At 41.9% G+C, this 14,038-nt stretch overlaps 1 protein-coding gene across 5 annotated transcripts in view; it reads left to right on the top strand.

Moving 5' to 3' along the window:
• Positions 1 to 6,549: 6,549 nt before the first annotated feature.
• galnt2 (UDP-N-acetyl-alpha-D-galactosamine:polypeptide N-acetylgalactosaminyltransferase 2) overlaps positions 6,550 to 14,038 on the top strand; it is a 107,586-nt gene continuing 100,097 nt past the window's right edge. For 2 of the 5 annotated variants that reach the window (XM_071409470.1, XM_071409468.1), the window contains exon 1: positions 6,550 to 6,702. In XM_071409470.1, the coding sequence (XP_071265571.1) occupies positions 6,565 to 6,702 (138 nt within the window). In that variant the 5' untranslated portion in view covers positions 6,550 to 6,564. Of the gene's footprint in view, positions 6,703 to 6,722; positions 6,838 to 7,032; positions 7,303 to 14,038 lie in introns of those variants that run through there. The other 3 variants (XM_071409473.1, XM_071409471.1, XM_071409472.1) reach the window with 3 other exon arrangements.

Genomic DNA, 14,038 nt, shown 5'->3' with positions numbered 1-14,038 from the left:
TCTGATTAAAGAAGCAATAAAACTGGCCTTCTTTAGACTAGTTGAATATCTGCATTTGTGGGTTTGATTACAGGCTCAAAATGTCCAGAAACAAAGAACTTTCTTCTGAAACTCGTCAGTATATTCTTGCTCTGAGAAATTAAGGCTATTCCATGCGAGAAATTGCCAAGAAACTGAAGATCTCGTACAATGCTGTGTACTACTCCCTTCACAGAACAGTGCAAACTGGCCCTAACCAGAATAGAAAGAGTGGGAGGCCCCGGTGCAAAACTGAGCAAGAGGACAAGTACATTAGAGTGTCTAGTTTGAGAAACAGGCGCCGCATAAGTCATCAACTGGCAGCTTCATTAAATAATACCCGCAAAACACCAGTCTCAACGTCAACAGTGAAGAGGCGACTCCGGGATGATGGCCTCCTAGGCAGAGTTGCAAAGAAAAAGCCATATCTCAGACTGGCCAATAAAAAGAAAAGATTAAGATGGGTAAAAGAACACAGACACTGGACAGAGGAAGATTGGAAAAAAGTGTTATGGACAGACAAATCTAAGTTTGAGGTGTTTGGATCACAAAGAAGAACATTCGTGAGATGCAGAAAAAATGAAAAGATGCTGGAGGAGTGCTTGAAGCCATCTGTCAAGCATGGTGGAGGCAATGTGATGATCTGGGGGTGCTTTGATGCTGGTAAAGTGGGAGATTTGTAAAGGGTAAAAGGGATCTTGAAGAAGGAAGACTACCACTCCATTTTGCAATGCCATGCCATACCCTGTGGACGGCACTTAATTGGAGCCAATTTCATCCTACAACAGGGCAATGACCCAAAGCACAGCTCCAAACTATGCAAGAACCATTTAGGGAAGAAGCAGTCAGCTGGTATTCTGTCTATATTGGAGTGCCCAGCACAGTCACCGGATCTCAACCCTATTGAGCTGTTCTGGGAGCAGCTTGACCGTATGGTACGTAACAAGTGCCCATCAAGCCAATCCAAATTGTGGGAGGTGCTTCAGGAAGCATGGGGTGAAATGTCTTCAGATTACCTCAACAAATTGACAACTAGAATACCAAAGGTCTGCAAGGCTGTACTTGCTGCAAATGGAGGATTCTTTGACGAAAGCAAAGTTTGAAGGACACTATTTTTTTCAATTAAAAATCATTATTTATAACCTTGTCAACGTCTTGACTATATTTGCTATTCATTTGGCAACTCATTTCATGTATGTTTTCATGGAAAACAAGGACATTTCTAAGTGACCCCAAACTTTTGAACGGTAGTATATATACATACACACATACATACAGTGGGGAGAACAAGTATTTGATACACTGACGATTTTGCAGGTTTTCCTACTTACAAAGCATGTAGAGGTCTGTAATTTTTATCATAGGTACACTTCAACTGTGAGAGAAGGAATCTAAAACAAAAATCCAGAAAATCACATTGTATGATTTTTAAGTAATTAATTTGCATTTTATTGCATGACATAAGTATTTGATACATCAGAAAAGCAGAACTTAATATTTGGTACAGAAACCTTAGTTTGTAATTACAGAGATCATACGTTTCCTGTAGTTCTTGACCAGGTTTGCACACACTGCAGCAGGGATTTTGGCCCACTCCTCCATACAGACCTTCTCCAGATCCTTCAGGTTTCGGGGCTGTCGCTGGGCAATACGGACTTTCGGCTCCCTCCAAAGATTTTCTATTGGGTTCAGGTCTGGAGACTGGCTAGGCCACTCCAGGACCTTGAGATGCTTCTTACGGAGCCACTCCTTAGTTGCCCTGGCTGTGTGTTTCGGGTCGTTGTCATGCTGGAAGACCCAGCCACGACCCATCTTCAATGCTCTTACTGAGGGAAGGAGGTTGTTGGTCAAGATCTCGCGATACATGGCCCCGTCCATCCTCCCCTCAATACGGTGCAGTCGTCCTGTCCCCTTTGCAGAAAAGCATCCCCAAAGAATGATGTTTCCACCTCCATGCTTCACGGTTGGGATGGTATTCTTGGGGTTGTACTCATCCTTCTATTCCTCCAAACACGGCGAGTGGAGTTTAGAGCAAAAAGCTCTATTTTTGTCTCATCAGACCACATGACCTTCTCCCATTCCTCCTCTGGATCATCCAGATGGTCATTGGCAAACTTCAGACGGGCCTGGACATGCGCTGGCTTGAGCAGGGGGACCTTGCGTGCGCTGCAGGATTTTAATCCATGACGGCGTAGTGTGTTACTAATGGTTTTCTTTGAGACTGTGGTCCCAGCTCTCTTCAGGTCATTGACCAGGTCCTGCCGTGTAGTTCTGGGCTGATCCCTCACATTCCTCATGATCATTGATGCCCCACGAGGTGAGATCTTGCATGGAGCCCCAGACCGAGGGTGATTGACCGTCATCTTGAACTACTTCCATTTTCTAATAATTGTGCCAACAGTTGTTGCCTTCTCACCAAGCTGCTTGCCTATTGTCCTGTAGCCCATCCCAGCCTTGTACAGGTCTACAATTTATCCCTGATGTCCTTACACAGCTCTCTGGTCTTGGCCATTGTAGAGAGGTTGGAGTCTGTTTGATTGAGTGTGTGGACAGGTGTCTTTTATACAGGTAACGAGTTCAAACAGGTGCAGTTAATACAGGTAATGAGTGGAGAACAGGAGGGCTTCTTAAAGAAAAACTAACAGGTCTGTGAGAGCCGAAATTCTTACTGGTTGGTAGGTGATCAAATACTTATGTCATGCAATAAAATGCAAATTAATTACTTAAAAATCATACAATGTGATTTTCTGGATTTTTGTTTTAGATTCCGTCTCTCACAGTTGAAGTGTACCTATGATAAAAATGACAGACCTCTACATGCTTTGTAAGTAGGAAAACCTGCAAAATCGGCAGTGTATCAAATACTTGTTCTCCCCACTGTACATACAGTTGAAGTCGGATGTTTACATATACTTAGGTTGGAATCATTAAAACTAGTTTTTCAACCACTCCACAAATTTCTTGTTAACAAACTGTAGTTTTGGCAAGTCGTTTAGGACATCTACTTAAACAGGTTGGAAAATTCCAGAAAATTATGTAATGGCTTTAGAAGCTTGCTAATTGACATTATTTGAGTCAATTGGAGGTGTAACTGTGGATGTATTTCAAGGCCTACCTTCAAACTCAGTGCCTCTTTGCTTGACATCATGGGAACATCTAAAGAAATCAGCCAAGACCTCAGAAAAAACATTGTAGACCTCCACAAGTCTGGTTCATCCTTGGGAGCAATTTCCAAATGCCTGAAGGTACCACATTCATCTGTACAAACAATAGTACGCAAGTATAAACACCATGGGACCACGCAGCCGTCATACCGCTCAGGAAGGAGGCGCGTTCTGTCTCCTAGAGATGAACGTACCTTGGTGCGAAAAGTGCAAATCAATCGCAGAACAACAGCAAAGGACCTTGTGAAGATGCTGGAGGAAACAGGTACAAAAGTATCTATATCCACAGTAAAACGAGTCCTATATCGACATAACCTGAAAGGCAGCTCAGCAAGCAAGAAGCCACTGCTCCAAAACTGCCATTAAAAAAAGCCAGACTACGGTTTGCAACTGCACATGGGGACAAAGATCGTACTTTTTGGAGAAATGTCCTCTGGTCTGATGAAACAAAAATAGAACTGTTTAGCCATAATGACCATCGTTATGTTTGGAGGAAAAATGGGGATGCTTGCAAGCCGAAGAACACCATCCCAACCGTGAAGCACGGGGGTGGCAGCATCATGTTGTGGTGGTGCTTTGCTGCAGGAGGGACTGGTGCACTTCACAAAGTAGATGGCATCATGAGGCAGGAAAATTATGTGGATATATTGAAGCAACATCTCAAGACATCAGTCAGGAAGTTAAAGCTTGGTTGTAAATGGGTCTTCCAATTGGACAATGAACCCAAGACACTTTCAAAGTTGTGGCAAAATGGCTTAAGGACAACAAAGTCAAGGTATTGGAGTGGCCATCACAAATCCCTGACCGCAATCCTATAGAACATTTGTGTGCATAACTGAAAAAGTGTGTGCGAGCAAGGAGGCCTACAAACCTGACTCAGTAACACCAGCTCTGTCAGGAGGAATGGGCCAAAATTCACCCAACTTATTGTGGGAAGCTTGTGGAAGGCTACCCAAAATGTTTGAGCCAAGTTAAACAATTTAAAGGCAATGCTACCAAATACTAATGTATGTAAACTTCTGACCCATTGGGAATGTGATGAAAGAAATAAAAGCTGAAATAAATCCTTCTCTCTACTATTATTCTGACATTTCACATTCCTAAAATAAGTGGTGATCCTAACTGACCTAAAACAGGGAATTTTTACTAGGATTAAATGTCAGGGATTGTGAAAAACTGAATTTAAATGTATTTGGCTAAAGTGTATGTAAACTTCCGATTTCAACTGTACATACGTACATACATATTTTTAAGTTGTTTGTGTGTGTATGTATGTATGTATATAAATATGTATGTGTCCTTATATACAAAGTACCAGTCAAGAATTTGGACACACCTACTCATTCCAGGGTTTTTCTTTATTTTTACTATATTCTACATTGTAGAATAATAGGGAAGACATCAAAACTATGAAATAACACATATGGAATCATGTCGTAACCAAAAAAATCACAACATATTTTATATTTGAGATTCTTCAAATAGTCACCCTTTGCCTTGATGACAGCTTTGCACACTCTTGACATTCTCTTCATGAAGCCGTCTTCATGAGGTCGTCACCTGGAATGCATTTCAATTAACAGCTGTGCCTTAAAAGTTAATTTGTGGAATTTCTTTCTTAATGCGTTGAGCCTATCAGTTCTGTTGTGACAAGGTAGGGGGGTATAAGATAGCCCTATTTGGTAAAATACCAAGTCCATATTATGGAAAGAACAGCTCAAATAAGCAAAGAGAAACAACAGTCCATCATTACTTTAAGACATGAAGGTCAGTCAGAAAGTCCAGAAAGTCCAGAATCCAGAAAGTCGCAAAAACCATCAAGGGATATGATGAAACTGGCTCTCATGAGGACTACCACAGGAATGGAAGACCCAGAGTTACCTCTGCTGCAGAGGATAAGTTCATTGGAGTTACCAGCCTCAGACATTGCAGCCCAATTAAATGCTTCACAGAGTTCAAGTAACAGGCACATCTCAACATCAACTGTTCAGAGGAGACTGTGTGAATCAGGCATTCATGGTCAAATTGCTGCAAAGAAACCACTACTAATGGACACCAATAAGAAGAGACTTGCTTGGGCCAAGAAACACGATCAATGGACATTAGACTGGTGGAAATTTGTCCTTTGGTCTGGAGTCCAAATTGGAGATGTTTGGTTCCAAACGCCATGTCTTTCTGAGACGCGTGAACGGACGATCTCCGCATTTGTATTTCCCACCGTGAAGCATGGAGCAGGAGGTGTTATGGTGTGGGGGTGCTTTGTTGGTGACACTGTCTGTGATTTATTTAGAATTCAAGGCACACGTAACCAGCATGGCAACCACAGCATTTTGCAGCGATACGCCATCCCATCTGGTTTGGGCTTAGTGGGACTATAACTTGTTTTTCAACAGGACAATGACGCAACCCCTGTCTTTGCTTTGTCACTATGGTGTATTGTGTGTAGATTGATGAGGAGAAAAAAACGAATGTAATTAATTTTAGAATAAGGCTGTAACATAACAAAATGTGGAAAAAGTAAAGGGTTCTGAATACTTTCCGAAGGTACTGTATTTACCAAAAAATATATGGGGGATTGGAAATGATCTATCTGCAATCTACAATCTATCTGCAATATAAAAGCTGATCTACCCCCTAAATATATATATACAGCTCTGGAAAAAAATAAGAAATCACTGCAAAATGATCAGTTTCCCTGGTTTTACTATTTATAGGTATGTGTTTGGGTAAAATTAACATTTTTGTTTTATTCTATAAACTACTGACAACATTTTTCCCAAATAAAAATATTGTCATTTAGAGCATTTATTTGCAGAAAATGACAATTGGAAAATAAGTTCATATTCATTTTTAAACAACACAATACTAATGTTTTAACTTGGGAAGAGTTCAGAAATCAATATTTGGTGGAATAACCCTGATTTTCAATCACAGCTTTCATGCGTCTTGGCATGGCGCTCAGTGGTGAAGCTGAGGCAGGCTGTAATGTATGCAGGAGGAAGCAGTGGAGATCGAGAGAGAGGTTAGTACAGTGGTTCCTAAATGTGGGGTCCTCTGAGAAAATCTGTACTAATTTTATCAAACAAGTTAGGGACTTTAAATTAAAAAAAATATATATATATATACAGCTCCACATGTCCCATCTTCCATATAGGCCTTGGCTACATCAAATGCAATTAGGCTACAGTTAAAAACAATTAATATGTTTGGTTGTTGCTGATGCTATTTGTCAGTGTGAATAATTTATCATATTTCCCCCCTTTCAGGGGTATGACATTACAATTGTATGCCACTATAGCTAATAGGCTATGTGTTTGTAGATGACTGAGGTGCATGAACCAATAGCAGCCAAGGTGATAATGGCTGGGATAATTTTTCCATAATGGCTGCTGTTGCTGGTAGCAAGCATGAGGACGAAAATGGCAGTTTATTTAAACTAGCAGTCATCCAATCTTCCCGGTGTAACAGTTGGGATAATGAGCAATTCGGAGTACAACACATTTCTCATCCCCGGATTAAGGTACATTTTCTGAGTAATATTTCGTACCGTTCCGTGGTCTCTTAATATACACAGGAATGCTGTCCGACCCTATTGCAGCTGTAAGAAAGCTGGTCAGATCTGCTGGCTACCACCTCATCGACACTGACCATGAAGGTAGGCTCCGCCTAATCTGTTACACAAACTGCTGGATCGTTTTATAATCCACTGCGACAATGTTGCAAACGCTCAAATGATACATTCTCTGATAAATCGCTACAATATTGTAAACAATGTTTATTCTGTCAAATTCGAGAATGCATGGACAAGCGTCTCAAACCCCCATCACTCCTCCTTCGATGGTGTCTCCACGGAGTGTGATTGGATTAGAGACGGTTACCCTTTCCCCTCTAACCCGGTGATGTTGGCAGTTTCCTGCTCTCACTACTCGACTGCCGAAGCTGCACTGAACACAGCTCAGATACCGGACGCTTTAATCAAAGCAAAAGCCTATCAGACAATTATTTCACATTCAAACAGACAGCAATGCGAAGGAAATCGAGGATATTACTATGCTTTGCTGTCCTCTGGGTGCTTGGCATAGCATATTATTTCTATTCAGGAACAACGTTGAGTCGAAAGGTATGTTTCCCCGACTCTTTTCTGAGCTTATTGAAAATTCATTAGAGCTCGCTTCCACGAGAATTCAGTACATGTAATGGCTTCAAGATAAAAGCGAAGCATGTTGTGTAGATTTTTATCATGGCTATTTTGATAGTCTGCTAATATTATGGAACGCAAATTCCGAGTGTATACCGTTAAGAAATATATTGTTTCCATGATCAACTAGATTATTTTTTATTTGCTTAATAGGAATACAGATATTGCATGCTTTGAACGTTGTGCTGTCTGGTAGCTAATCGTAGCGTAGTCTGATTAATCAGGCTGTAATACACAATTCATTTGTATATACAGCCTGAAACTAATGCCTACAAAATCGTGTAAATGTTACTTACAAGCAAGAATGTTTTATACAATTTACATTTTTGACTTACTCCACGGGTTGTCTTTGCGGTTTGTCCTTAAGCTGCTCGAAATTTGAGACAAATTGTCCAAAGAAAAGTATTGTTTACCCGACTTTTCAGAGAGCCGGTAGGCTGTATGGTTCGGGAACCGATATAAAATTAGTTTTTAATTAGATATTTGGTTTTCTTTAGTCAATAGGTATTGAACCAAGTATGCCATGAAAATTGTATATTTAAGCAATAACACCACATGGGGGGGGGGGTATATGGACAATATACCACGTCTAGGGGCTTTTCTTAGGCAACACACAACGCAGTGTCTGGATACAGCCCTTAGCCATGGTATATTGGCCATATACTACAACCCCCTGAGGTGCATTATTGCTATTATAGACTGGTTACCAAAGTAGGTAGAGCAGTAAAAAAAAATTTTTTTTTTTATACCCGCAGTATACTGTCCGATATACCACGGCTGTCAGCCAATCAGCAGTCAGTGCTCGAACCGCCCAGTTTATAATTGATTTAAGGGAGAGTGGAGAACAATCCACACTTTTTTATTTTTGGGAATAGTGCATTTTTTAAAGGTTAAAATCTGAATCAAAAATGTACAATTCACTCAAAAAATGTGTTGATTGTCCTCCATCCTCCCCTGATTCAAGATATGCCGTTTTCATTGTCACGGCGTGCTTGGTTTATATGCTATTGACGAGAGAACTGAATATCCAATATAAAACTAATTTGACCTTGGAGCCAAACATATAACATACCTACTGATCTCTAAAAAGTCAGGTGAACCATACTTTCCTGTGGATATTTCGAGCATCTGAATAACAAACCACACAGACAACAGGTAGAGTAAGTTTTTAAATGTAATTTTATTCAACATTCTGGCTTGTAAGGAACATTTACATAATGTTCCTTACAAGCCCGAATGGCATTAGCTTCAGGCCGTATATACCAATTAATCGGACTAATCGTAGCCTATCATTTTGATGTGTGATTGAATAGCTAGGCCATTGTAACCACTTTATCAAGAGCTGTGTTTAATGCACACACCACTTCCTTAATTCAACTATGACTGCTGCAATAGTTGAAGGAAGTAGCCTATATCGGCTACATTGTAACAAAATTTGCAAACCAAGGTTTGCCATTGTTTAAAACCCCTGCTTATCTATGGTCATATGATTACAAGTGAGGAATAGGCTATTGCCTGTTGTTTATAACCTAAGTACTGTATAGCTCTCTCCCAAGCCTTTCACTCTTCTTTCTCTGTTACCGTTAATAAACAAAAATGACGAGGTCAAACATTTCACTTATTATTAAGCTGTGCATTCAGCAAATATATTAAAGTGGTTTATCATGTAACCAACCCCTGTGATAACACCTGTCCCCTTTATTGGGCCACTATTTGCTCTGATCTTGTCAGTGTGTGCTCTGTCATTTGGCACCTTTCATTTGACATTATGCTGATAGGTGGTGCAGCTAGATAAGGAACCTATTGACATTCTGATTTGATTAACAAAGACCCAGTCTCCACTAAAGGCAGTTATCAGTGAGTAGTTTCCAATTTCCCTGGCGAGTGCAAGGCAGAGGGATGCCTCAAGGCCAAATCACATCACAAGGAACTGCTCAGGAACGCCACCACTGTGCTAAGCTCCCACGTTGGACTCAAATAGGGGTGATGACAATGCTGCTGGTTTCCTGTCTGTGGGAAGGGGGCATCTGATGTCTGACTTTTGTTGTGGAGGGAGATGAGCCTGCAACAGAATTAGGGCTGGGAATTGCCAGGGACCTCACGATATTATCGCAGTATTTAGGTGCCGATATACGATATGTTTTACGATTCTATATGTTTAGCAATTTTATTGTGATTCAATGTTCCCAACATATTGCTCACCATATGTCTGCTGCAGAGAGACTATAGAACCATGAGAAAATTAGTTTTGATCAGTCATAGAAAAAAAATGCTGAAAACAAATTTGCTCCCGATTTTTAAAAAGAAGATGGAGGACAAGCTATGATGGAAAATTACTGGAATTTTGTTGCAGGTACAGCAAACTAGCACTATTGTCAAAACGGTACAATATATTGTCAAACATAATATCCCGGTATGTACAGTGCCTTCAGAAAGTAGTCATACCTCTTGACTTATGCCACATGTTGTGTTTGCCAATCTTGGTGTTCTCTGGCAAATGCCAAACGTCCTGCACGGTGTTGGGCTGTAAGCACAACCCCCACCTGTGGATGTCGGGCCCTCATACCACCCTCGTGGAGTCTGTTTCTGACCGTTTGAGCAAACACCTGCACATTTGTGGCCTGCTGGAGGTCATTTTGCAGGGCTCTGGCAGTGCTCCTCCTGCTCCTCCTTGCACAAAGGCGGAGGTAGCGGTCCTGCTGCTGGGTTGTTGCCCTCCTACGGCCTCCTCCACGTCTCCCGATGTACTGGCCTGTCTCCTGGTAGCGCCTCCATGCTCTGGACACTACGCTGACAGACACAGCAAACCTTCTTGCCACAGCTCGCATTGATGTGCCATCCTGGATGAGCTGCACTACCTGAGCCACTTGTGTGGGTTGTAGACTCCGTCTCATGCTACCACTAGAGTGAAAGCACTGCCAGCATTCAAAAGTGACCAAAACATCAGCCAGGAAGCATAGGAACTGAGAAGTGGTCTGTGGTCACCACCTGCAGAACCACTCCTTTATTGGGGGTGTCTTGCTAATTGCCTATAATTTCCACCTTTTGTCTATTCCATTTGCACAACAGCATGTGAAATGTATTGTCAATCAGTGTTGCTTCCTAAGTGGACAGTTTGATTGACTTGGAGTTACATAGTGTTGTTTAAGTGTTCCCTTTATTTTTTTGAGCAGTGTATATGTGTATATATAATCTCACAAAAGTGAGTACACCCCTCACATTTTTGTAAATATTTGAGTATCTTTTCATGTGACAACACTGAAGAAATGACACTTTGCTACAATTTAAAGTAGTGAGTGTACAGCTTGTATAACAGTGTAAATTTGCTGTCGCCTCAAAATAAGGGGACAGCAAATTTACACTGCTGGAGCACATGCTACGGGTGGGTGCTGCTATGGTGACCAGTGAGCTGAGATAAGTCGGGGCTTTACCTAGCAAAAACTTGTAGATGACCTGGAGCCAGTGGGTTTGGCGACGAGTATGAAGCGAGGGCCAGCCAACGAGAGCGTACAGGTCGCAGTGGTGGGTAGTATATAGGGCTTTGGTGACAAAACGGATGGCACTGTGATAGACTGCATCTAATTTGTTGAGTAGAGTGTTGGAGGCTATTTTGTAGATGACATCGTCGAGGATCGGTAGGATGGTCAGTTTTACGAGGGTGTGTTTGGCAGCATGAGTGAAGTATGCTTTGTTGTGAAATAGGATGCCGATTCTAGATTTAATTTTGGATTGGAGATGCTTAATGTGAGTCTGGAAGGAGAATTTACAGTCTAGCCAGACACCTAGAGTTGAAGTCGGAAGTTTACATACACCTTAGCCAACTAAATTTAAACTCAGATTTTCATAATTCCTGACATTTAATCCACGTAAACATTCCCTGTCTTAGGTTAGTTAGATCACCACTTTATTTTAAGAATGTGAAATGTCAGAATAATAGTAGAGAAGGATTTATTTAAGCTTTTATTTCTTTCATCACATTCCCAGTGGGTCATATACTCAATTAGTATTTGGTAGCATTGCCTTTAAATTGTTTAACTTGGGTCAAATGTTTTGGGCAGCCTTCCACAAGCTTCCCACAATAAGTTGGGTGAATTGTGGCCCATTCCTCCTGACAGAGCTGATGTCAGGCCTCCTCAATCGCACACGCTTTTTCAGTTCTTCCCACAAAGTTTCTATAGGATTGAGGTCAGGGCTTTGTGTTAGCCACTCCAATACCATGCCTTTGTTGTCCTTAAGCCATTTTGTTTAACTTTGGAATTATGCTTGGGGTCATTGTCCATTTGGAAGACCCATTTGCGACCAAACTTTAATTTGTTGCTTCAATATATCCACATAATTTTCCTCCCTCATGATGCCATCTATTTTGTGAAGTGCACCAGTCCCTCCTGCAGCAAAGCACCCCCACAACATGATGCTGCCACCCCCGTGCTTCACGGTTGGGATGGTGTTCTTCGGCTTGCAAGCCTCCCCATTTTTCCTCCAAACACAACGATGGTCATTATGGCTAAACAGTTCTATTTTTGTTTCATCAGACCAGAGGACATTTCTCCAAAAAGTACGATCTTTGTCCCCATGTGCAGTTGCAAACCGTAGTCTGGCTTTTTTAATGGCGGTTTTGGAGTGGTGGCTTCTTCCTTGCTGAACGGCCTTTCAGGTTATGTCGACATAGGACTCGTTTCACTGTGGATATAGATACTTTTGTACTGTTTCCTCCAGCATCTTCACAAGGTCCTTTGCTGTTGTTCTGGGATTGATTTGCACTTTTCACACCAAAGTACGTTCATCTCTATGAGAAAGAATGCGTCAATTTCCTGAGCAGTATGATGGCTGCGTGGTCCCATGGTGTTTATACTTGCGTACCATTGTTTGTACAGATGAACGTGGTACCTTCAGGCGTTTGGAAATTGCTCCCAAGGATGAACCAGACTTGTGGAGGTCTACAATTTTTTTTCTGAGGTCTTGGCTGATTTCTTTTGATTTTCCCATGATGTCAGTTTGACAGTTGGCCTTGAAATACATCCACAGATACACCTCCAAATGACTCAAATAATGTATCAGAAGCTTTTAAAGCCATGACAACATTTTCTGAAATTTTCCAAGCTGTTTAAAGGCACAGCCAACTTAGCGTATGTTAACTTCTGACCCACTAAAATTGTGATACAGTGAATTATAAGTGAAAAAATCTGTCTGTAAACAATTGTTGGAAAAGTGACTTGTGTCATGCACAAAGTAGATGTCCTAACCGACTTGCCATAACTGTAGTTTGTTAACAATGCATTTGTGGAGTGGTTCAAAAATTAGTTTTAATGACTGCAACCTAAGTGTATGTCAACGTCAGACTTCAACTGTAGGTAGTTGTCTACATATTCTAAGTCAGAACCCTCCAGAGTAGTGATGCTGGAAGGGCGGGCAGGTGCGGGCAGTGATCGGTTGAAGAGCATGAATTTAGTTTTACTTGCATTTAAGAGCAGTTGGAGGCCACGGAAGGAGAGTTGTATGCCATTGAAGCTCGTCTGGAGGTTAGTTAACACAGTGTCCAACGAAGGGCCAGAAGTATACAGAATTGTGTCGTCTGCGTAGAGGTAAATCAGAGAATCACCAACAGCAAGAGCGACATCATTGATGTATACAGAGAAAAGAGTCGGCCCGAGAATTGAACCCTGTTGCACCCCCATAGACTGCCAGAGGTCCGGACAACAGGCCCTCCGTTTTGATCTACTGAACTCTATCAGAGAAGTAGTTGGTGAACCAGGCGAGGCAGTCATTTGCGAAACCAAGGCTGTTGAGTCTGCCGATGTCAATCACCACATTCTCAGAGTCGAAAGCCTTGGCCAGGTTGATGAATACAGCTGCACAGTATTGGCTCTTATCGATGGCGGTTATGATATCGTTTAGGACCTTGAGCATGACTGAGGTGCACCCATGACCAGCTCGGAAACCAGATTGCATAGTGGAGAAGGTACGGTGGGATTCGAAATGGTAGGTGTTCTGTTTGTTAACTTGGCTTTCAAAGGCCTTAGAAAGGCAGGGTAGGATAGATATAGGTCTGTAGCAGTTTTGGTCTAGAGTGTCTCCCCCTTTTGAAGAGGGCGATGACCACGGCAGCTTTCCGATCTTTGGGGATCTCGGACGATACGAAAGAGGTTGAAAAGGCTAGTAATAGGGGCTGCAACAATTTCGGCGGATAGTTATAGAGAGGGTTCAGATTGTCTAGCCCGGTTGATTTGTAGGGGTCCAAAATTTGCAGCTCTTTCAGAACATCAGCTGTCTGGATTTGGGTGAAGGAGAAATGGGGGAGGCTTGGGTGAGTTGCAGGGCAGTTGACCAGGGTAGGGGTAGCCAGGTGGAAAGTATGGCCAGCCGTAGAAAAATGCTTATTGAAATTCTCAATTATAGTGGATTTATCGGTGGTGACAATGTTTCTTAGCCTCAGGGCAGTGGGCAGCTGGGAGGAGGTGCTCTTATTCTCCATGGACTTTACAGTGTCCCAGAACTTTTTTAAGTTTTGCTAAAGCTGCCTTAGCTTTCCTAACTGCCTTTGTATATTGGTTCCTAACTTCCCTGAAAAGTTGCATATCACGGGGGCTATTCAATGCTAATGCAGTATGCCACATGATGTTTTTGTGCTGGTCAAGGGCAGTCAGGTCTGGAGTGAACC

The sequence above is a fragment of the Salvelinus alpinus genome, chromosome 7 (assembly GCF_045679555.1).
Source record: "Salvelinus alpinus chromosome 7, SLU_Salpinus.1, whole genome shotgun sequence".
Lineage (NCBI taxonomy): Eukaryota > Metazoa > Chordata > Actinopteri > Salmoniformes > Salmonidae > Salvelinus > Salvelinus alpinus.
The sequence above is the reverse complement of the archived record's forward strand: the minus strand, read 5'-3'. Positions and strand labels throughout refer to the sequence as shown.